The sequence below is a fragment of the Antechinus flavipes genome, chromosome 1 (genome assembly GCF_016432865.1).
Source record: "Antechinus flavipes isolate AdamAnt ecotype Samford, QLD, Australia chromosome 1, AdamAnt_v2, whole genome shotgun sequence".
Taxonomy (NCBI): Eukaryota; Metazoa; Chordata; class Mammalia; order Dasyuromorphia; family Dasyuridae; genus Antechinus; species Antechinus flavipes.
This window is the reverse complement of record NC_067398.1, coordinates 139,750,978-139,774,361: the sequence shown is the minus strand read 5'-3', so window position 1 is coordinate 139,774,361 and position 23,384 is coordinate 139,750,978. Positions and strand designations below refer to the sequence as shown.

Genomic DNA, 23,384 nt, shown 5'->3' with positions numbered 1-23,384 from the left:
CACTAATAAATTATCCTGTCTTTGTTTTATAGATCAAAAAACTCCAAACTGCAGGTCTACAGAGATACTTATCTTTCTATATCTAATTCGTTGTGTTTCTAATCTTTAAAAAGTATTTTAAAACTTTACTTTCATTTTTTTTATTGCCATCTCTAGCTGGAAATTTGTGGTAACATAAAGCATATAGAACTGTTAATTAGTTAGGGATAAGATAGGCACACAGTGCCACATCAGCAGGACTTGTATCAAGCTCAAAGGATATTTGAATGTTTTATAAAGAATTAATGGATTTTTATCTATGTTAAATAAAGATAAGCAGAGCAGATCATTCAAGAATCTTTCATTTCACTGGTGTTGGTACTGTCTCCATTAACTCAGATTTCATGGTCTTTATAGCTAAGTAGATGGTTTTTAGAGTTGCTATGGAATTAAAAAAAAAAACAAAACAAATACCCTGCTGCCAATCTGATGGCAAAGTTATGAATTTAGGCAGACAAGTCCTCTGACAACAGACATAGCCAGTCAGCAGGTCAGGAGAATGCCCTCTCTGCTTGTCCCCCTCCACCTTGGCTGGACTTACCAATACAAGCTGTGTTAGGTACCTCTGAGCCATGAGCACCTACAGGAGAGGGGTAGAAATAGTGTAGTAGAAATAGTCATAAAAATGATAGGAAAATGCCATATTTATACATTGTTCAGTGGTTCTAGAGACATGACACTTATCAATTTGGCCTTAGTATGTTTTTTAACATGAATAATTTTATAACCTATTTTTGATCATTCATGGACTTGTAATTACTATTTCCCACTTTTTTTGATTGAAGCATTTTTAGTGTCTCCAATAGATAATAAGAAATTAGAAAGGAGTTATTAGAGTGCTGCTAACAGTTAAACCATTTAATGGCTATTGTAAAGGTTTGGAGAGAGAGGAGTTTAAATGAACTAAACTAACAGGTGTTGTTTCAATGTTGTCCTTTTCTTTTGATAACTCTTATTTTAAAGCATAAATTTAAAATATCCATTCTACCATTAAAAGTCTTTGGGGGAAGTTTTCATCTTTAAAAATATATTTATCATTGATGAATTCCAGAAGACAGATCTATTGAAAAAAATTCTTTAAGGCTTTTAAAATCAGTGACAATCAGTAAATTATATAATTAGAAAATGGGACACTTAAAATTAAATTGGAATTAATAAAGTATATTTTAAAACGTATTTGAGTCCCTGAAATAGGACACTATTAAAAATTTTTAGTTCTACTACCAATTCACTGTGGATAAATTCATTCCATTTTTAAGTACCTAATTGCTTCAGCTCTAGCCTGTTTTGTAAAATTATAAAGTAATAATACTTTAATTCTAATCAATAGATTAAAACAGCTTTTCTACTTCTGACTTCTCTAATGCTTAACAAAAATTTAAAGAATATAGGATATTTATATGTTTAGCAATGCCCCACTCTAGATGCTTTTTGATATTTGCTTAACAGAAATATTTTTTCAAATTACATCATGATTAATTTTCACAATGGACTGTATTCTTTAGCTCTATACATATAAATGTACATAAAACAATAAAGCAGCTTTTCAAAAACCACATAATAGACTTGTATTCAGAAAAGCATGTAAGCTATTAAATCAGGTGAGTGACATTTGTTTGGAATTTAGTAATATAAATTGCTAAAAATTACAAGTAAATTAGTTAACAGAGAATCATCAATTTAAAACTGGAGGGGACCTTAGAGATAATCTAATTAGTATACTTCCACTTGCAGATGAGAGAACTAAGAGTCAGTGAGTAAATGACTTGCTTACGCAGTCATAAGTAGTAGCAGGAATAAGATTTAGAACCAGGTTGTCTGAGTCCAAATTGAGAGTTTTTCCACTATACCTTCTCTAATCCATCAACTTGCTTTGTGTTTGAATTAAAATGCTTCTTAAGGGACTTTAGCATATATAAATTTGGTTTGAAATACATTTCAACTTTAATAAGAAAAACAGTCTACAGTAAGATGATAATTTCAAAGTTATTTCTATGTACAGTCAGAAATGACAATTAAAAGTAATTTATACAAATCAGACTGACTTTGTGATTGAACAATAGCATAACTGAAGTTGACTGTCAGAATCAAAGCTGATTTTATGATTTTAAGACAAGTGACTTCCTTTTTCTGTACTGAAGTGCTGTCGTCTGTAAATGATCATAGTCAGTTCATTTCAGTTCAAGTGTTGGCTAATCACCTCCTAATGAAGGGCTCATCTTTAAAGAGACAAAGGAGATACAGAATATCATCTTCTTCAAGAAGCTGGTGATCAGGCAGGGAGGAGAGATAGAAAAAACTGATACAGTTAGGGCAAAATGAATGCCTAGAGATTGAGGAGAGATAATGGGAGAGAAAGGGTGGTGAGTACCTTTAGTAAGGGAAGGAGAAGTAGCACTTAAGGTAAGCCTTGGGATAGAAAAGTCAAGGAAACATTTTCCAAGCGTTGGTGACAGACTGTCCAAAGATATGAGAGTCAGAGCTCATTGAATGAGCTTGAAGAACAGTGAGTAGGCCAGTTGTTTTCATTGTAAGCATGAAAAGGAGAATGACGTGCTAGAAGACTAGGACATAGTTTGTCACAAGATGATGGAGGCCTTCAAATGGCAAGACTATAGGTCTGTATTTTAGTCTACAGATCAGTTTTTGAGCCAAGTAACGATATGATCAGATCATTATATTAGTAAGATTACTTTGGGAGGAACTCACTGGGCAGGAGAGGATCCTCTGGAGACAGAAAAGCTTATAAAATTCTGCAACAATTGTGAAGGCAGAAATAACGAAAGCCTAAGATGAAATATTGATACAAGAATGGAGGAGATAGACAGGGGAATGTGCAGACATAGAATTAACAGAACTTAGAAAATAATTAAATAGGTTCTGGGGCAGAGAAGGTATCATGGTTAGGGAAAAGGACTGGTCAGAAGTAAGTGGCAGGAACAAGGTGACATAAGCAGAAGCGGATTTGCAGAAACTATGTGTGAAGTGTTATGTAGTATATGAGGCTTGAGTTTTTAAAGTTGAAACAGTTATAAGTGCTTCTGATTATATTTTAATTTCTGATCATAAGCTTCAAAAATTAACATAGAGAAGCTCAGTAAAATTGTACAGTCATAAATCGCATGCAGTAATTCTGACTGTTCAACAAATACTTGGCATATAATCAAACACATGACAACATTTATATTAGAATTCCAGTCTCATTTAAAATATAATACTAGACTTGGTACTGAACCTATTAATGTTGTTTAAGAGTTATATTTGCTTATTGGCTTGTACACTTCAATCTCAAATGATGGAAAAGATGTAGCTATTTGGGGGTCCCTGGTTGAGCATCACTTTGAATGCACCCAACACATCTATGTTCATCTCTCCCATATTTATAACAGAATATAATTCTGCTTCACAGGCTTTGTTCTCTTAGTGGTAGATTAGCATCTGACTGCTTTTGATCATTGGTCCCACAGTCCTTTATCTTTCAGGATAGAGCAGTCCTGACCAATGTTCCATTTCTCACCAGACTTTCCATGAGCTTCATCCTTCAAGTCTGGTCAGCCAGGTAGTCTCCCGCCTTGCTTCCATAGCCTATACATGTGAAAGTGTTTTGAAAGGCATTTTTTCTCTATCACAGACTTCTTTCTTTACCATCAAGTCTTTCCCCAAATAGTTTCACTCTGTAGCAACTCCATAAAATCTGATCCACTGTTTCCCTCTTTCCAGTTGACTCCAAAGTTTTGAACCCAAGTGACTAGGAGAATGGTGGTGCTCTCACAGATATATGGAAATTAGGGGAGGAAAGATTTTGAAGGAAGATGATGAGTTAAGTTTTGAATATATTGAGTTTAAAGTGTGATGGTACATACAAGTGGAGAGTCCAACAAGCAAGTGGAAACAAGGGAACAAAATCCTGGAGATATAGATATATACGTATATCTATATATATAGATATATATGTAGATCTATATATATCTATATATAGATATATGTCTTCTATATGGTAATAAAAATTTAAGCCATGAAGGTATATGAGAAAGCTAAATGGAAAGAATTAAAGAGGGTGAAGGATAGAGTATTGAAGGATTCTTGTGCTAGTGTGACAGAAGAGAAACAAGCAGAGAAGACCAAGAAGGAACAGTCAGAGAGATAGAAGGAGAATTAGGAAGAGAAAAGACAAAGAGAGACTTAAGCAAGAGGGTGGAGTCAATAATATTAGCTACTGTAGATGATCAAGGAAAGTTCAGTATCAGACAATTGTAGCTTCACATCAGTAACATGAAAATGTTCTTGTTATATAATAGCCAAGCCAGATACTTTAGGAAATTTTCAGCAACATTGCCAGCTGTACATTTTCTAATTAGAGTGAAGTATAAACTAATAAATGATGAAAAAGTTCATTCTTTCTGGGAGCATAGGGACTTATCAATTAATAGAGTGTCACTAAATTCTCTCTCATAGTGAGAAAGTAGGAGAAATTCATAAGCAATCTGAGCCAGCAGCACCTCAGTACAATTGCTTCAGTGGACGTTTTTAAGCAAAAGTCACCTTTTAAGTGATGTAGAAAATGAAAAGCATCTGCACAAAAAACAACTATTTGGGGACTTTCAGGTTCTTGTAATCTTTTCTGTAAAAGCATATTGAACTCATCCACCAAAAAATCTCATTTTATTGAAGTTTTGATGTTTCCACCTCCGCCTCTAGTTAACTACTTTGTTCTCTTGATACACTCTAAATAGCTTAGTTCCTTTCTATACTTTTTAGAATGTGTAAAGATATACTGTTTACTTGTAATTCAGTAATGGACTCTCTTTGCAGAATACATATATGTTGTTTATATCTTTGACAAGGAAGGAAATATGCCTTTGGAAGATTTGCTGGCATTCTATGGCTATGAATCGACTATTCCGGGAATAGCAGGTTCCAGTGCAAATAGCTCCCCAAGTGAACTTGCAGATGAATTACCAGATATGACACTGGACAAGGTAAGTCAACACTAATTATGTTTATTGTCATTTAAAATTTAAAATTTTTTTTTATCATCTTTGGCTGTTTTTTGTTTGTTTATATATGGATATGATTTTTTGTTCCCTTCAATTCAACTATGGACTAAATTAGATGCCGAGGCTATAAAACAAAAGTAAAATAGTCTTTACTCTCAAGGATCTTACATTCTACTGTTGTCTTTTATATTTTTCTCTTGCTGTTGGCCTCATCTTAAATATAAATGTAAGCTTCTTGAGAATAAGGGACAGTTTCACTTTTGCTTCTCTATCCCTGAGCTCCTGGTGCAATGCCTGCAACATAGTTGGTACTTGCTGATTGGTAGGTTTGGGTTTGGGGTTTTTTTGGTCACAAATAATTTATAAACACTATTAATAATTTTACACGAATTTGTGGATTCACCCATGACTTTGGGCTTTATTATAATGGATACAATGTATTTAAATTTAGATACACCTGTAATATATGAGCTTAAAGAAACATTAAATATAATGATATCTAAATTAACATGTCCTCTAGCAAGATAACTTCTTTTAACTAACTAGGAGGGGTTTGAGCAAGTTTAAGAATAAATTAAGTATATTCAACTTTGGATCAGTGGCATTATAGGCCCAGAAGTGGGACATTCAGATCCCTCTTAAGTGATGTCAGCAGGTCCAGCTGACATAATCCCTAGCCTGAAATTTTCTTGATTTAGTTGCCTGGAAGGAGGTGAGATGCTACTTAGGCTGGCCTGGTATACAAGGAACAATTTAAAAAGAGAGAAGTCACACACAACATACCATTCTCCCTTCTCACTTTACCAGGATATGAGAATTACTGTCTGTTCAGGAAAGAATAAAGAGAATTGTGACGAGAATTCACATCCCAATTCTTCTAGGTTATTTCTGCTTTATTATGAAGTTTCTAATAATATTGTTCATCGTTTTTGTACATCCTACTAATAAGATTATTATTTCATAGTCCTGTATTTTTTAAAGGTAAAGCTTATTTATGCTGTTCTTATAAATAAGTGAGATATTGAAATATCTAATTAAATAAAGTTAAAGATAACTGATAGGAATTCATCAGTTATTTAATGTCCAAAGGGTTTGAGATTGGGCCTCAGATAGATAGGGTTTGCTAGATGGTTTTCTGTAGTCTGTTAGAATTTCAAACTACAGTGTAAGGCATAAGTCATATCTTGTGAGCTTGTAGAGTAATTATACCTAGTATATTTCAAGTCTTAAAAAAATGTATATACATGGCATAGGACTTTTTTTCTAGTTATTTATCATCTCTTAGTAGTTTTTGACAGGTTTTTTTTTTGTTTGTTAGATATTGTTTCTTATGAAAGTCTTTCTTAAAAATTGGTTTGTTGCTTTAGGCATACTTTCTGCATTTTCACAGATTAAGCAGAGTAAAAGTGTTATTGTTCCAAGTTTTCAAGAATTGCTAAGTTGCAATTGAGATCGTATTTATAGTTCTTGGACTAAGATTACAGGAGAATTTGAAATCTACTTCTTTCAAAACTTAGGTGGTTTCAAGCAATTCTTAATCTGTTAAGAGTTTGATGAAATTTGCTCACCTCTAACTATAGCCTGCCTTTTTTCTAATATAGGAGGAAATAGCAAAAGACCTCTTGTCAGGTGATGATGAAGAAACACAGTCTTCTGCTGATGATCTAACACCATCAGTCACTTCACATGAAGCTACAGACTTCTTCCCTCGACCTTTAAGATGTAGGAAAACTAATAATTATTGGTTAATTACAGTTTTTTTTGCTATAGGTTGATGACATTTTCTTGGGTTTATTAATAGCTTCATGTTCAGAATATTTTTAAATGACTACCCAAATTCTATCCAAATGCTAATATAATTCAAATCTGGTACCGTTTATCAGGGCATAGGAAAAATGTGGTGCTTTTTAAAATAAATAAATTAACCTAATCTTTACAAATTTTCTGTTTTCTGTCACCAGACTCATTGTTGCTATGGTAACTAGTCTTAGTTCAGCCATGAAATTTCACAGAAGTTTTTTATTGGTAGAGAAAATCCTTCTTGCTACCTTGGTTTTGAAAATCCCATCAGTGCTCAAAAGGAGATTTTTATTATTGTTGGCATTTTATTTGACTTACTTTTCTCCTTCAGTCTTGAGTATATCAAAGCTCAAAATTATTGAATAGAAATAGCACCACTATCCCTTCCATCTTTCCTCATATAAACATAAAACTTATCTGACTTGCCTTATATCAAAGTATAAAAAAAAAAATTGAGTTATCCATGTATTTTTGTAAAGAGCTATTGGTAACATTATTGTCATGGACATAAGGGTAGTTCTAATATGTTTGTCATTTTCTGGGTTACAGTAATGGGAATATATAGTACTTTAAATTTTAAATAAATATTAATACACACTAGCTACCTTATACTTTCCTAATAAAAGAGCACATAGTTTCACACCATTTACATTTATATTATGATAAGAATATAATATTCTATTTTGGCTAATATAAAAAGACATACTTTTAGTTTATTTGAGTCAGAACATTTTGTGTTTTATCTTTGTGTGTCTCTTAATCCCAAAACAGATAAATTAACTTTCCCCCCTCTTTTTTGGGTTATGTATAAAGCTAACACTACTTATGATGGAGATAAGGAATCAGAGGGTGAAGATGTTGAAGCAGATGCTGGTAATTCATCTGAAGATTTAAGGAAGGTAAATGGAATGACTAACAATTCTCCGCAGGCCTTTTGATCCAGAATGTCATTTTTACTCATTCTAAAACCAAAAATAGAAATTTTTTTTAAGCTGTGTAAAATTGTATTTCTTAAATTACTTAATAATGAATATTTGTTCCCAGCATATAACACTCAGCTCTTTTTTCCCTAAACTTTCTTTTAGGAAATAATGGTGGGTTTACAATATCAAGCTGAAATTCCACCCTATCTTGGAAAGTACAGCTGTAATGAAAAGGGTAAGATTCTGGATTTTGAAGGGTTTTGCTTGATTAATTCACCCTTGTAAAGCTACATAAATAGAAAGTAGCCCAATCATCATAGAATTATTAATACAGGTACTAGGGAACCAGTTCACTGGTATCGGGCTATGTCAACATAGTCACAGAATTGAGGGATAGCAAAGTAGGAAGAGATTTCAGAGGACATTGAATCTTACATTTTCCTGTCAGGAATATCCTCCATAATGTTTCCACAAACAGCCTTTACTCAACAATTTCCAGAGATGAGGAATTCATTCCTTCTTGAGGCAGTCCCATTCAGCTTTTGGAAATTTTATTATTGGGAAGCTTTTCTTTGTACCCAGCCTAGATTTGCCCTGTTGCTATGGGAAGTATTCAAACTGAACTTTTTCTTTTTTTTTTTTCCCTAAATATCAAAAATCTGAGTATGAGGGCCATCTCTTTGCAGCTCTGCACCCAAACAGTCCTGTAAATAGCAAATCAATGCAACAGCAGCACTCTAATAGAAAATGGCAGGTTTGAATCATCTTTAAGAGTCATGAGAACGTCATAGCTATCACCTTTTCAGAGGATTCTGAGTATTTATTAAGTAAAAGACATTTGCAGAAGAAAGAACAGGGGAAATCCACTTGCTGCCCTATAGCAGAGTAGGGAAGAAGCTAAGCAGGCAAATGCTTAGAGTTTAATAGCTCTTGACAAATAATATTGACAAACTAGAACATGACCAGATGAGGGTATTCAGAATGGTAAAGGGCTTCAAAACCAGGCCAAAGAAGGATCATTTAAAGATACTAAGTAAGTTTCATCTGGAAAAGAGAAGACTTGGGGGATTTTATTGGGGCAGCAAGAAATTGAATCATTGTTTTCAGATATTTGAAGCATCGTTAAGAATTAGACATCCTTTCTTTGGCCATAGGAGTCAGAGCACTAAATGTGTGGGAATTTCTGAAAGGAAATTTTAGAAAGCTCTACCTTGGGCCATGGGGAAGGCTGTGTGCATGCCGATAGCAGGAGTGGCAGGAGAGATGCTTGCTTGGATATGGGTTGGATTCAGTGACCTTTGTTGCTTATTATTTTAAGGTGCTGAAGCACCGTTTGAACACTGCTGTGCTCTCTCAAACACACATGCTATAGTTATTGTTTCTTTTTCCTTTCTCTTGGGAGCATAGCAGCTACTGCCAGAATGTGTATCACTACAGAGGCTTTAAGCTTCATTTTCTGGCCTGGATAGATTGGTCCTTCTTAGGCAGTGTGGCAGGCTTCCCATTGAGGGGGCTTACCACATTACCACATTTAGCTGTTGTGCAGTGCAGAACTCACAAATTCACACAGTCCACTAGTCTCAGGGGTCCAGCAGATATAGAGATTACAGAGATATGTGGTCATACCTGGCTAGTCAACTTCTATGCTCCTTAAGGAAAGGAAGGAGGAGTATCTCTACTAGATTCAGCTCTCATCCTTTTTCCAAAGTAGTAGCCTTTTGATGCAAAGACTGCCAGCATCTAGCCCAATACTCATTTCATTTAGTTAAATTCATTCTATCACTGCATTTCAAGATTAGGGGATTGTTCTTTTCCCATATTCCCCCATTTTATTTAAAATTGTGTCTGCCTTGTATCTTTTCACATCAGTACATGGGAGGGTTACGTGATTTTGATTTGGGAATGAGAGAATGGGAAATAAAGATATATTTCCATATCTTATTAGTACTTATTTCATGAACTTGATTGATTTTCCCTTTTGAACTTAGGGGGGAAAGTAACACATCACTTGATAAAAATTGGGAGGATGGGAAGGGAGAGGAAAAAGTTCCTTCTTCATCTTTCCTAGTACCTCTAACCCTTTAATGAGATAGATCCTAACTTCAAATCAAAGGAAGTGTTGCTATCTTGGAATCAGAATCTTTAGCAGAAGGCATCCTGCTTCGAGGTGATTGAGGAAAGCTGCCTTGACAGAAGTTGTAAGATGACTTTTGTTTTAGATTCCATTTGTCTTTCTCTCTAGAATCAGAGGTATGACTTGAGCTGAATACTTATTAATAATAATTGAAAACTCTATGAGACATTATGCAAGCCACATGTGAAAATCAGTCAACTTATTTTATTGCCTTATTCTTATTTTTTTAACCTTATTATCTGAGACTTCTATTATAACTACATTTTGAATTTGTCGTGTGCACTTTTAAAAATTCCTATCATTGATGCACAAGAGAAGGATAGATAGTCTTCCTACAAATAAAGTATAGTTATTAGTACAATGCAAAACACCAGATGATAACTTTCCAGAGCAGGGTCAAGTGCACGTGAGCCAGTGGATATTGATAATTCTTAGATTCATGACCTATACCTGAAAATTTATATGTGCAGATTTACTTTTTCTTAAAATATTCCCTTGGTGCAGTGATAGTATCTCTTTTTAGTTGGGTTCTAACAATTTCATCAGTTCATTCGACCTCTTAGGGAAATCTAAAAAGGGTAATACTTAATCACATTTTCATTTCAAAGATATTTTTAGGTCTGTTGGGAAAAACTTGGTGAAAAGAAATATACTTTCCTTGGGTATTTCACCATGATAGATTTATTAGCGTCTCTAGTCGACTAATTCTTATTTTCCTTGTGATTTCATTAGACAAACATTTCTAGGTAATTCAGCATAGAGTTCAAGTAGGGTGAAATTTTCACAGCTTTGTTTGATTACATCATAAAGTCTGTCAAGTATTTCCCTCCCTCTTGTGAATAGGATAAGAAGCCTCTTCTTAGTATCTCTGCACACTTCTACATTCCTCTAAACCCTGCCTCTCCCCCCCAAAAAAAAGACCTAAGTCCTATCTGATTAGGCATTGGCAATCTTAGCCTCATGAAGAGAAAAAAAAACTTTACAATGAGAGACTCCAATGAGCAGACCCAACTTTTTGTTATCAGAAATCCATCAATTTCTTAGTAATATCAAAGAATAGTCTGCAGGTTTCATAAGTAGATTTCATTGTTTTATAAATCAATTGAACTTTCTTTACCAGTGTATGAAAATGAAGATCAGTTACTGTGGACTCCTGATGTGGTTATAGAGAGCAAAGTTAAAGAATATCTTGTTGAGACCTCTTTAAGAACTGGAAATGAAAAAACAGTGACCAGAACCTCTGAGGGAACACACACAAGGGATAATGAACAGGTATGTATTAAGTCATTTTCTGGTTGAAATTAATCCTCTCTAAAGAAACTTCTTTAAAGAAGTTTATTTTTGAGTAGTTAGTATGCCCTTAGTTTTCTTGGGGTTAGTAATAAAGTATTTATCTCATAGGTTTTATAATAAATTGTATGATAGGAATTATTTGTTCTTAATTAGACTTTTTGAGCATTTATATCAATTTTCTCATATGTTTGGAGAAAATGCTGTCTACAAACTCAACATACAATAGCTTTGAGTAACTATTGAGCTCCCATAGCATACTAAACACTATACAGTGCAGAGGGTCTCTTCCTTTTAAACCACCTTTGCAGTCATACCTACCACTTGTTAAAATTTCTGTGTTGTCAGTTAGAAGGAACATAAAACGATGACATTAGACAGATTCACATATATATATATATAAATTACCATCAATAAATACGAAATTCACATCATAGTGATGTTGCCTGAGACCTCGGCCAGTGATGATTTTATGAGCTAATCTGCTTTTCACTCCTGCTTATTATTTCCTCCTAGGGTTGGGTAATAGTAGTGATAAAGAGGAGGGAGCCAGGAGTGCAGTTATCACTTTCCCCTTCCTCTGCAGACACTCTGGCATCGTACAGCTCCCACCTAACTTTCATCCCTCAGAAAGGTAGCTCTGAAGGAGCCCTTATAGCTTCAGAGCCACAGAGAAGAGCAGCAGGGTTGCTTTCCTCAGAATGACAGTGGAAGGGGGCAAAAGTAGCTTAGGATCATCAACCAACACTAGCTTCCTACACTTGGATGAAGAAGATCCCAGTTGGCTCCCCTTGCCTTCTCAAGCTGTAAAACAGAAATAGAGATGAAAATCCAGGGCAGAATATGATGAACAACTATGATAAAGAGCTACAAAGTTCAAGCTCATTTTCTTCAGCCTAGTTTTCTTAAAAGTTGGTTTAAAGAGTTAGTTAACTCATTTTCTTAGTTGCAGAATTAAGTATAAATTTCAGATGATTTTTTTTCCCCCTCTGACTTAGGCACTATATGAACTTCTCAAATGTAATCACAACATAAAGGAAGCAATTGAAAGATACTGCAGCAATGGAAAAGCATCTCAAGGTAAGAAGCTCTGGAAAAGAAGGTGGTGGGAGGAGTGGAAGCCTTTTCTTAAGGATTCTTTGTTTATTCATAATCTAGCTAAATAATAATTCCTCCAGAATTTTTTAGTCATTAATCCTCATAGCATTACTTTAAAAAAAATTATTCTCCAATTTTATTTACATTAGAAGTTTCCAAAATAAATTTTTTTGGTTCCTATTACTACAACTTTATTGAAGAATCAGTTGTAACATAAAGAAGATGTCAGAAATGACAGTTTTTCAAAAAGTATTTCATGGCACTGATAAAATGACCATTCTTGCTTAGTTTTGTTTTGTATGTACTTGGAAAGTGGCTTTAAATTGCATGTTTTAAATTACTTCCATTTTACAAATGGAATGTATATGCCTTATGTGCCATTGGAAATGTGCAATGTCATAATAACACTAAGCAATATATTACATGTTGGGGAAACTATGAAAACCAAAAATAGTATGCCAGAACCAGCTATTAGAGATTGTCTGTAACAAGCTGTCTTTGTAAGAGCTTCAAAAAAAATTTTTTTAATAAAAAAGAATCAGCCATTAATTGCTGGATTTATTATTGCCTACCTTTTGAGCCCAGGTAGAACAGCATGTATGGGTTTCATAGACTGGTCCCAAGAGTGAAAGTGATGCTCAAGGGAGCTAGAGCAGTGCCTCTGCAACTTGATTTTTTTCATTTTAGACAGGAACTATGTCTTATTTAAATTTTCTGACTTCCACAGAACAGTGCATTTTAAGTAAGCACTTAGTGTGAGTATGAATCAAATCATGTTGCCCCTGTGACAATACTAACTAAAATGTTAGGCAATAGATAAGAAAGTGAGACAGAAAAAGAGAATTTAATTCAAGAAGCATTTATTAAGAGCTTTTTATATACATGGCATTACTCCAAAAAACAGCCCCTGTTAGTCTGAAACTGTTGTCCTTGTACCCTCACTCTCATTTTTTAATTTGCCATCATAAATAGTCATTGAAAAGTAGAACTTACTTTTGTCAGTATTTTTATGGTTTTTTCCCTGTGTTTTTAATGTGCCAAGTGTCTGTCTTTCTTGACATATGTGAGTATGCATACATATACATATATATGTGTGCTGTGTGTTTTTATATAATTATGAAGTTCATGGGAGCAACCATTCTTCAGGCTTCATTTCTTTTTGTTCTGTTTATATTTTTTGTTTTTTGTTCATAACACAGTGCCTGGCATTTAGAAGGTGCTTAATAAATGTTTAATTGATTGACTGATAAGATTACAAATCTGTGAGGACATCAATGTAGCATTTAGCAGGTTTTAATTACATTGTAAAAATTTATATTATATTGTAAAATTGATGGCTACCTTGTTTGGGTGATGTTCTAACCTCTCTTGAGCTCTGGTAACTACTTACGTTTCAAGTCCTTTGGGATCAAGAACCATGGTAAACTTAAGCTTTATCGTGGTGCTCACTTATGGTAGGTGTCAATAAATTTCTACAAATTGTTGATGATTGTATTTTATTCAGTATAAATAAAGACGACGTCCCTAATCAGAATGTTACCAATTGTATCAGACTAGTAGGACACACACACACACACACAACCACCACCACCACCACCACCACTACCACTCACACTCTCTCTCTTACTTGAATTGTAGAAATGTTTGTTTGTTGGTTGAAGTCCATATTTGAGAGTTACCAAAATAAATAAAAGCAAATTTAAGTAATTTGGTTTTTTGAGATAATTCTCTTTTAATTTGTTAGCATTACATAAGGAAATAATGGCAAAAGTGTATGCCCAGAATTTAACATTAACATATTTCAGACTTTATCAGCTATAAAGATCTTAAATTAAAACATGCTAAAAAAAAATAAGAATTCTGTTTTGGGAACTTGGATTTTATCACTTCATAGGAAAAACATTCTGAGGTTCAGTAATTCATATAAAATAGGTTGTTATAAATCATTTTTTTCTGTTTTAATGATTTTCTAGAAGAGATGACAGCATGGACAGAAGAAGAATGCAGAAATTTTGAACATGCCCTTCTGATTTATGGGAAAGATTTTCATCTTATACAGAAGAATAAGGTAAATATTATGCAAATTGGACCAGAGAGGGAGTTTAGTAATATAAAATCTATGTAAGCAACTCATTTATCAAGACACTGCCAAGAATGAGGGGGGGAGGGGGGAACAGCTGATTATTGTTTCTTTATCATTTACATTCTGGTTTTTCTTTAAACATCCCCAGGAGAACTTACTTGTAGGTGTCAAAGCTTATTTACCCTTAAAATCACCAACAGCATGAATATTGTTTTCACATATTATTTTCATGGATACATTTATAGTAAAATACACTTTAATATTCAGAACTTGTTCTCTACTTCCAAGAAGGATATCTTATTTTTAGTTCTTATATTCTTAGTCAGACAAGGACTTTCGGCTATATACAAGTCTCAAATGATCTTCAGCATTCAGCTTTTTTTTTTCTGAAAGATATAATTAAATGATCCTGAGCCATATCATAATTTCATTTCCAAATTTTCTCCCTTCCTCTTCATTGAGAAGGCAAGAAATATGATACATGTTAAGTCACATTAAACATTTCCACATTGGTTATGTTCTAAGGGGGAAAAAGCAGAAAAAGAAAGGGAAAAAAATAGGGTTCAGTCTGCATGTAGTTCAGTCCTCTGGAGGAATATAGTATTTTATATCATGAATCCTTTGGAGTTGTGATAGACTATTGTATTGAGAGTTCTTAAGTCTTGTCAGTTGATGATATCTTTTCAAAATTGCTGTTATGATGTATATTTCCTGGTTTTGTTCATTTCACTCTGTAGCACTCTATAGTCTTCCCAGATCTGCTTGAAACTATCTCCTTCATCAATTCCTATAATATAATAATGTTTCATCACATTGTTACCCAATTAATGGTTATCCATCCTATCAGTTTCCAATTCTTTGCCATCACAAAGTCAAACACTACATTGGATAAGCAAACTAAAACATCTCAGCCGGCTGGAATATATTGCAGCAAGGTGAAGTGTAATAGATATAAATATAAAATCCTACATATAGGTTTAGAAAACCAAAATTACTAGTAGGGAATGTGTTTTGGTTGACCATGAAAGTATACTTAGAAGAAGACAACCAGAACAATGAAAGAATTTTTAGTTTGGGGTGCTTAAGTCTTAAATGTCACATGACAGTGGACCGCAAATATTCCAGAAGCTTTGCTGGAAGAAAAGGAGTAGATTTTGCTCTGGGTGGCCCCAGAAGAGACACCTTGGACTAGTACATGGAAATTACAGTTTGCACTTTTACAAAAGGAAGAACTTTGAGCTACAACTGTTAGGTGGTTCCATGAGACTGTAAAGAATTCCAGCCAAGCCTGAGAACTGGGAATGATGTAGAAGGGATTCATTCCTTTTACCAGGTAGAGGGTTGGACTAAAAAATTTCCAATCCTGACAGAGAAAAATTCTAGTTACAGTAAAAAAGGTTCCCAAAGATTGAGATTTTCAAATGTTCTTTTTTTAGGTGAGAACTAGAACTGTTGCTGAATGTGTAGCTTTCTACTACATGTGGAAGAAATCAGAACGTTATGATTATTTTGCTCAACAAACAAGATTTGGGAAAAAACGATATAACCATCATCCGGGAGTCACGTGAGTATTTGAGATGCATAGTTCTTAATTCATGCTTCTCCTGATACAGCTATACCTTATCTGTGTGAATATAGGTAATTTCATGTTTTAATTCTACTGTGTATCCATGATAGGTAGTGAAATATGATTGTACATTTCCAGGGACTACATGGATCGTTTGGTAGATGAAACAGAAGCTCTCGGGGGAGCAGTAAATTCTTCAGCCTTAACATCTAACCGGACCGAGCCTCTTCCTGACCAGCAGTTAAGCATCCTGAACTCCTTCACTGCCAGCGACTTGACAGGTAAAGTCAGCATCTGAATTTATCTTTTTAAATACACATTTAGTTAGACAAAAGTTGTGATAATTCTTCAAGATGAACTAGAATAACTTCTCCCTGTCTCTCTCTCTCTCTCTCTCTCTCTCTCTCTCTCTCTCTCTCTCTCTCTCTCTCTTTCTCTCTCTCTCTCTCAGCATTGACCAACAGTGTCGCTACAGTCTGCAACTCTACAGACGTGAATTGCCTCGATGACAGCTTTCCTCCACTGGGCAATTTGCCCCGGGGACAAGTAAATCATGTGCCTGTTGTAACAGAAGAGTTACTTAGCCTGCCTAGCAATGGTGAAAGTGATTGTTTTAATTTATTCGAGACTGGATTTTATCACTCAGAGCTAAACCCTATGAACATCTGCGGTGAAGAGTCAGAAAGACCAGCAAAGAGATTAAAAATGGGCATTGCTGTCCCTGAGTCTTTTATAAATGATGTTTCTGTAAATAACCTGGGTGTGGACTTTGAAAATCACACGCATCATATTACCAGTGCCAAAATGGCCGTCTCAGTGGCTGACTTCAGCAGTCTCTCTGCAAACGAGACAAATGGTTTCATCAACTCCCACACTCTCCATCAACATACTGCCCTTCACTCAGAGTGATTTCAACGGCAAACTCCAAAAACCGTGGGTCTGCAGAACCAGTAAACTTGATGGGAGCTATCAGGTTTGCTTAGTCTTTCACTGGAAGTTTGAACCTTTTTCACTATGACATCAGTGATGTCTTTGTATGTATAGAACTATATCTTGATTTATCAAGAGTAATTTCATTTTTCAATCCATAAATGTGGAAATGAACTATGATGTTCAGCAGAGTTTGGGACTAAGAATGAACTCTGTGGCGCAGCTTTAAGCTCTGCTTTTCTCTCTCTCTCTCAGCATTGACCAACAGTGTCGCTACAGTCTGCAACTCTACAGACGTGAATTGCCTCGATGACAGCTTTCCTCCACTGGGCAATTTGCCCCGGGGACAAGTAAATCATGTGCCTGTTGTAACAGAAGAGTTACTTAGCCTGCCTAGCAATGGTGAAAGTGATTGTTTTAATTTATTCGAGACTGGATTTTATCACTCAGAGCTAAACCCTATGAACATCTGCGGTGAAGAGTCAGAAAGACCAGCAAAGAGATTAAAAATGGGCATTGCTGTCCCTGAGTCTTTTATAAATGATGTTTCTGTAAATAACCTGGGTGTGGACTTTGAAAATCACACGCATCATATTACCAGTGCCAAAATGGCCGTCTCAGTGGCTGACTTCAGCAGTCTCTCTGCAAACGAGACAAATGGTTTCATCAACTCCCACACTCTCCATCAACATACTGCCCTTCACTCAGAGTGATTTCAACGGCAAACTCCAAAAACCGTGGGTCTGCAGAACCAGTAAACTTGATGGGAGCTATCAGGTTTGCTTAGTCTTTCACTGGAAGTTTGAACCTTTTTCACTATGACATCAGTGATGTCTTTGTATGTATAGAACTATATCTTGATTTATCAAGAGTAATTTCATTTTTCAATCCATAAATGTGGAAATGAACTATGATGTTCAGCAGAGTTTGGGACTAAGAATGAACTCTGTGGCGCAGCTTTAAGCTCTGCTTTTCTCTCTCTTTTTTTTTCCTTTCATGTTTTGTTTTGTTTTGTATTTTCTTTTAAAGCCTGTAGACAGGGGCCACCATCTCAAAACCAGCACCGAAGTTCTGAGCTGAATGGGGTGGCTTCTTTTAGTCAATTCCTTTTGCCGTAATGGATGCAGTGGAATAACAATGTTTACAGGTACCGATCCTGATCCCTGTGCGATGTAGCATTTTTTGTTTTTTCTTTTTGTTTTCTTTTTTTAATTAAATAAAAGCAGGGGCAGGTTTCTTTAATTTAAACTGCACAAACATGCAAGGATGTTTTTTAAATGGAAACTTCTCTCATGTGATACTAAACTAGAGCACTTCGGTTTACAAAACAGCAAGTCCATCTTTATGGAAGCCAGCACAAGGGGATGTGTGTGAGACATATGAAGACCCCTGCTCGGATGAGACTGTGAAGTTCTAGGCCCTGGCTACCTTACACACACAACAAGTCATTTTACTGCCAGGAGTTTCTGTGTACTTAACTTACAGGCTAAAATTTGAAGCTTCATGATAATTGTGTTTGATGGTGTTTTGTCCAAAATTTCCAAAATTGTAATATAGCAGATTACACAGGTTATTGTGTAACTTGAAATATCCTAAGGCAGTTGACATAGAAAGGCACAGTCTGCAGAGCCTAGGATATTCTTCGGACATGGTTTACATTTGGGAACACCTCATAAGTTTTTTGGAGTACCGCAGTTCAAAGTGTTACTTTTAGGAGGGACCGTCTAGATTTTACACATAATGCAGTAGAACCTTGAAGTATATTTTAAGCTTTTCAGGGGCTTAAATTATATCTGGAAAATGAAATGAGTTATTATCTCAAATCTGGTACTTTGCCACTTTAATTATTGGAAAATGATAGATGTCTAAATGCATTTTAAAGTCAATTTTACCTTTATTCCAAATGCATTGTAAATGAAAAGTCATCTTCAGAGACTTTGTGTTGGGTGATTTTGTTTTTTATACATGCATACCCATTAAATTACGGGGCAAATTAAAACAATGTGTAGTACAATATTAGTACATAATAAACATCACGACTTTTCACACATTAGACAAAAATTTCTTTAGTTGAAATGCAGTAGAATTCCTTCATTTTTTTCTTTGCACTGTTTTAGTAACATTTTTATTGCCACTAGTTGTGTTACATATAAAAACCTTAAAAGTTTGGCTGCATTAGTGATATTTGTTCAGTATAGGGCGCTTCAAGGTTGTGCTGAGTTAGGATTTAGTGACCTTATACAGTAGTGTTGCAAAGGGAGGGTATTTATTATACAAACTGTAAACTGCATTGACATCCTTAATTTTGGATGAAGCACAGTCCTGTTTTTCTTTACAGCATTTGAAATGAAGATTGCTTTTTGAAGTGCTTACGCAATAGCACATCTACCATAAGCAGCATTAGTTTAGCACAGTGGACAAAAGTAGTTAAAATGATAACTTCTTTAAAATCAGTTCACTAACATACATCTAAGATATATAATAATTCTTGTAAGTACACAGTAATAATGGGTAGCCTGGGCCCTGTGTTGTACTCTGTGACATTTTTAGCCAAGTTGTCAGCTTCTTGTTGCTGTGTTTTTGTGCTAAACTTTGTACCTTGTTTCTTTTGTTAAAATCAACACATTTTATGTGATTTAGTAATATACTGGCCATAATCTTCCATTGTTATGCATTTGAGTTTAACTCTGGGTTTACAGTGGCTGGTCTGTATAAAATCATTTACACAAAGATGACTGAATGCTAATACCAGTTGCACTTAAATGAACATGCCCATTCTCAGTAGCTGATGCAGTAATATATTCAGTTTATCTATGCATTGCTGGGATCTTGATGTAGATGGAGACGGTCTAGTTTCTTATCTAAAGTTTGGATTGTCAGCAAGTTGAATGGACACTTTAGTTATTTAATAAAGATTTTTGACCAAAATCCAGAAAATGGTATGAGAGAAAAATGAATTCCGGCTAGTATAATAGATTTTTAAATGCCAATCTGATTTTAGCCTCTTGGGGAGTGCTAGCTAGCTGGTAACGTTTACTTTTAATTCCTTGTTAAAATGAGGCAATAATTTGCAAGATTTTGTATATACATGTAAATTCTGCATATCTTTTTAGATATCTAATTCAATATTTTCTGACTACTTCTGCCATGTATAGTACCATTTTTGTGCATGCTTGATGTGACATTCATAAATTGTACCACTATGACTTTATCCATGTAAAATAGCTATTTATTGAATTTTCTTTTAAAAGCTGGACTTATCTATTTTTCTCTCAGTTTTTAAGTATCTTAATGGAGAATTTGTTACTGTTTATTAAAAGAATTGCGTTTAAGAGTTAGCATGAAGAAAACTGAGCTGCAATCATATGAAGAAACTATTGCCTTTATTCTTACTTGTTGAAGCACAATTCTTATAACAAACTGTGATGAATTCTTTTTTTCCTTTGCCGCATTTTTTTTTTTCATATGAACAAACCAAAAATCCATAATGAGCAATTGCAGTGTTGATGGATATCTTTGTGTACAGGGAATCTGACGAGGACAGCTGATTCATTTAGAAGTGTAACTGGTGCTGTGATGATAGCAATACTTTTCTTTTGTTAGTCATATTTCATCTTTTCCATGCTAGCTTTTTAAATGTTTAGTTTTCCTCTTGTCATGGTCAACTGCTGAATTTACTTGAAGGATGTACAATACTGTTTGCTGAAGAATACAGAAGTGTGTACAATTAGGTCAAAGAATTGTGCAATTATTTCCTTTTTTTTTTTAATTTTTAAAATTGAGGGTCATAAATGTGTGAGAACTTCAGATCTAGTAGAGCATAGTGATACTATTTAATTTAACCAAAGTCTCTAGTAAATATCTCAACTTTGAATGTAAACTAATGAATAAGCCTGACCAACAAGGAGATTGTTTGCCCAGAGTTACAAGCACATTATCTACAAATGGGAATTGAAAATAATTTATAAAAATATTGACATGGTTACTATGTTTTTTAAAAAGTTCCTAATTTTTCACTAAAAGGAGGAAACTCTTAGCAGTTATATTGTTAAAATATGGTAGGTATTACTATTCCTTTTAGATGACCAGTGATTCCAATTGTCCCAGTTTGAAATAAGTACCCTGTGAGTATGAGATAAATTAGTGACAATCAGAACAAGTTTTAGTATCAGATGTTCAAGAGGAAGTCGCTATTGTTGCATTGACTTTAATATTTGTACATAAACACTGATTTTTTTGAGCATTATTTTGTATTTGTTGTACTTTAATACCTGGTGTACAGTTCCAGAAATAAACATCTGGAAATCTTTTTTCCCTTGGTTTGTCTGTGTATTTGCAATGGATTACTTTCAATTAAAGGGGCCCCAAATCCTAAATATGTCAATAGATGAAGTTAATGCTCTTTGAATTTATAGCAGCCTCAGAAATGATCATTTTCTTAGAGTAAATGAGATTTAGGATGAATGCATAATAAATGGTGGGGATGGGGCTGTGATGTCATTGGTGTGGGGAATTCCCAGTGTAGCTTCCCCTTCCATCTGTGGAAATGCATAACTTTGGGAATTTAGCATTTTAGGGAATTCCTCAAGGGACTGAGAGGCTAACCAGCTTGCCTGTGGTCATGCAGCCATTCTGTATCAGAAAGAGAATTCAAATCCAGGTCCCACTGCTTCCAAAGCCAACCCTCTAGCCGCTATACCAAGCTGCCACAACTTAACCTTTTAAGTCATTCACGAGCTCAGTCTAAAAATGTAAATATTCACAGAATAGAGCTTTTAAGAAAAAACAGTTGCAATTTTGAGTTCCAAATTCTACCCCTCCCTCCCTGAGACGACAAGGTATTGGATATAGCTTATACTTGTGCAGTTACATAAAATATTTCCATAATAGTTATTTTGTATGAGAAGACACATTAAAAAAAAGTGATGAAAGAAAAATAGCATGCTTCAGACTGTATTCAAACTCTCAATTCTTTCTCTGGATGCCCATAGTCTACTTCATCATTGATCATTTGGGATCATCTTGATTTGTTGTATTGCTGAGATAGTAAGGTCATTCACAGCTCATTGAACAACATTGCTTTAACTGTATAATGTTCTGGTTCTGTACACTTCACTCTCTATCAGTTCATGTAAGTCTCTCCTGGTTTTTCCAAAGTCATCTTGCTTGTCATTTCTTACAGCACAATAATAATCCGTTACAATCATACGCCACAGCTTGTACAGCCATTCCCCAGCTCCTGGCTGCAGCCTGTGACAGTATTGAGCGCCGTCCCGTGTGTCTAAGCTCTACTGCTCTGATTGCTCCTTGGCTGCCTCTTCATCCAGCTCGCCATGTCCTGTAGTGTCCCTCCAAGGATCTATCCCAGGCCTCCCTCCCCTTTGTATCTTGATCTGTGGGTTCAGGTCCTGGAGCTCTGGGAACATTTCGGTCCTCCAGTCTTTGACCACCCATCTTGAATTGAATTTCCCATAAATGGGCCAAACTTACCAGACAAAGAGAACTTCTCTTTCCCCTTAAACTTTCCTCTCTCTCACTCTTGAGGGATATCACCTTCTTCAGTCACCCAGGCTTGTAATCTCTAAATCATATTCAAATGCCCCATATGACCAATCTGTTGTCAAGTCAACAAGCATTTACTAGGCAACTGTGCTAGACACAGTGCTAAGCGCTAAGGGTACGAAGATCAAGCAAAAGGAGCTCATGATGTGATGAGGGAGACAACCATGCACAAAGACTATATACACAGGAAATCAATAGGATGAAGGGGAATTCAAAAAGCCTTGTAGAAGTTGGGATTTTAGTTTTAGAGTTAACCAGGAGATTGGGAGAGAAATCCACTGCAGGGAGAAGATGGGGAGTTCTCTTGTGTGAGGAAGAGCAAGAGCCAGAGCCTTGATCTCCCATGGAAGGAGCGAGCTGAGAGAAGATGAGAAGGGAGGGCTTTGAGCAAGAGGGGACTTTAGATGTGATTATTTTTAGAGACACTGGAGTTGTTGAGTCTTGCCATTTCTACTTTTGCAACCCCTTTATGTCCCCTTTTCTTCCCTCACATGGTCATCAGCCTGATGGAAACCCCACCCCTCACACCTAGAGTATTGCAACAGTCTTCTATTCTCTCTCTTCCCTTCAAACCATCCTCCACTCAACTGCCAAAGTGATTTTCCCAAAGTACAAGTCTTAACACATCACCCCATATTCAGTAAAGTCCAAGGGAGTCTATATTGCTTCCAACGTGAAATATAAAATGTTCTATTTGATATTAAACTTATTTCCTTTCTTCTCTTTCCCACTACCACCACCATCCCTATTGGGAAAGAAAAACAAAACCTCTGTCATTAACATTTATAAGCAGACAAAACAAATGTCCATAGTGGTCATGTCTTAAAAAAAATTTTTTTTAAATCCCTTATATTTCATTTTGCAGCTCTGAGTATTTTATCTATTTCATTATGAGTTCTAGAATTATGGTTGGTCAATATGCTGCAGGCTAGAGTTCTCAGTCCTTCAAAGTTGCTTGTCT

General features: G+C 35.2%; 1 protein-coding gene across 5 annotated transcripts in view; it reads left to right on the top strand.

Moving 5' to 3' along the window:
* MIER3 (MIER family member 3) overlaps positions 1-21,171 on the top strand; it is a 30,141-nt gene extending 8,970 nt beyond the window's left edge. For 4 of the 5 annotated variants that reach the window (XM_051990945.1, XM_051990929.1, XM_051990937.1 and 1 more), the window contains exons 4-13: positions 4,884-5,018; positions 6,638-6,758; positions 7,650-7,735; positions 7,922-7,994; positions 11,014-11,165; positions 12,182-12,263; positions 14,255-14,349; positions 15,801-15,928; positions 16,070-16,212; positions 16,383-17,103. In XM_051990945.1, the coding sequence (XP_051846905.1) occupies positions 4,884-5,018; positions 6,638-6,758; positions 7,650-7,735; positions 7,922-7,994; positions 11,014-11,165; positions 12,182-12,263; positions 14,255-14,349; positions 15,801-15,928; positions 16,070-16,212; positions 16,383-16,840 (1,473 nt within the window). In that variant the 3' untranslated portion in view covers positions 16,841-17,103. The other variant, XM_051990922.1, reaches the window with a different exon arrangement.
* Positions 21,172-23,384: the final 2,213 nt, after the last annotated feature.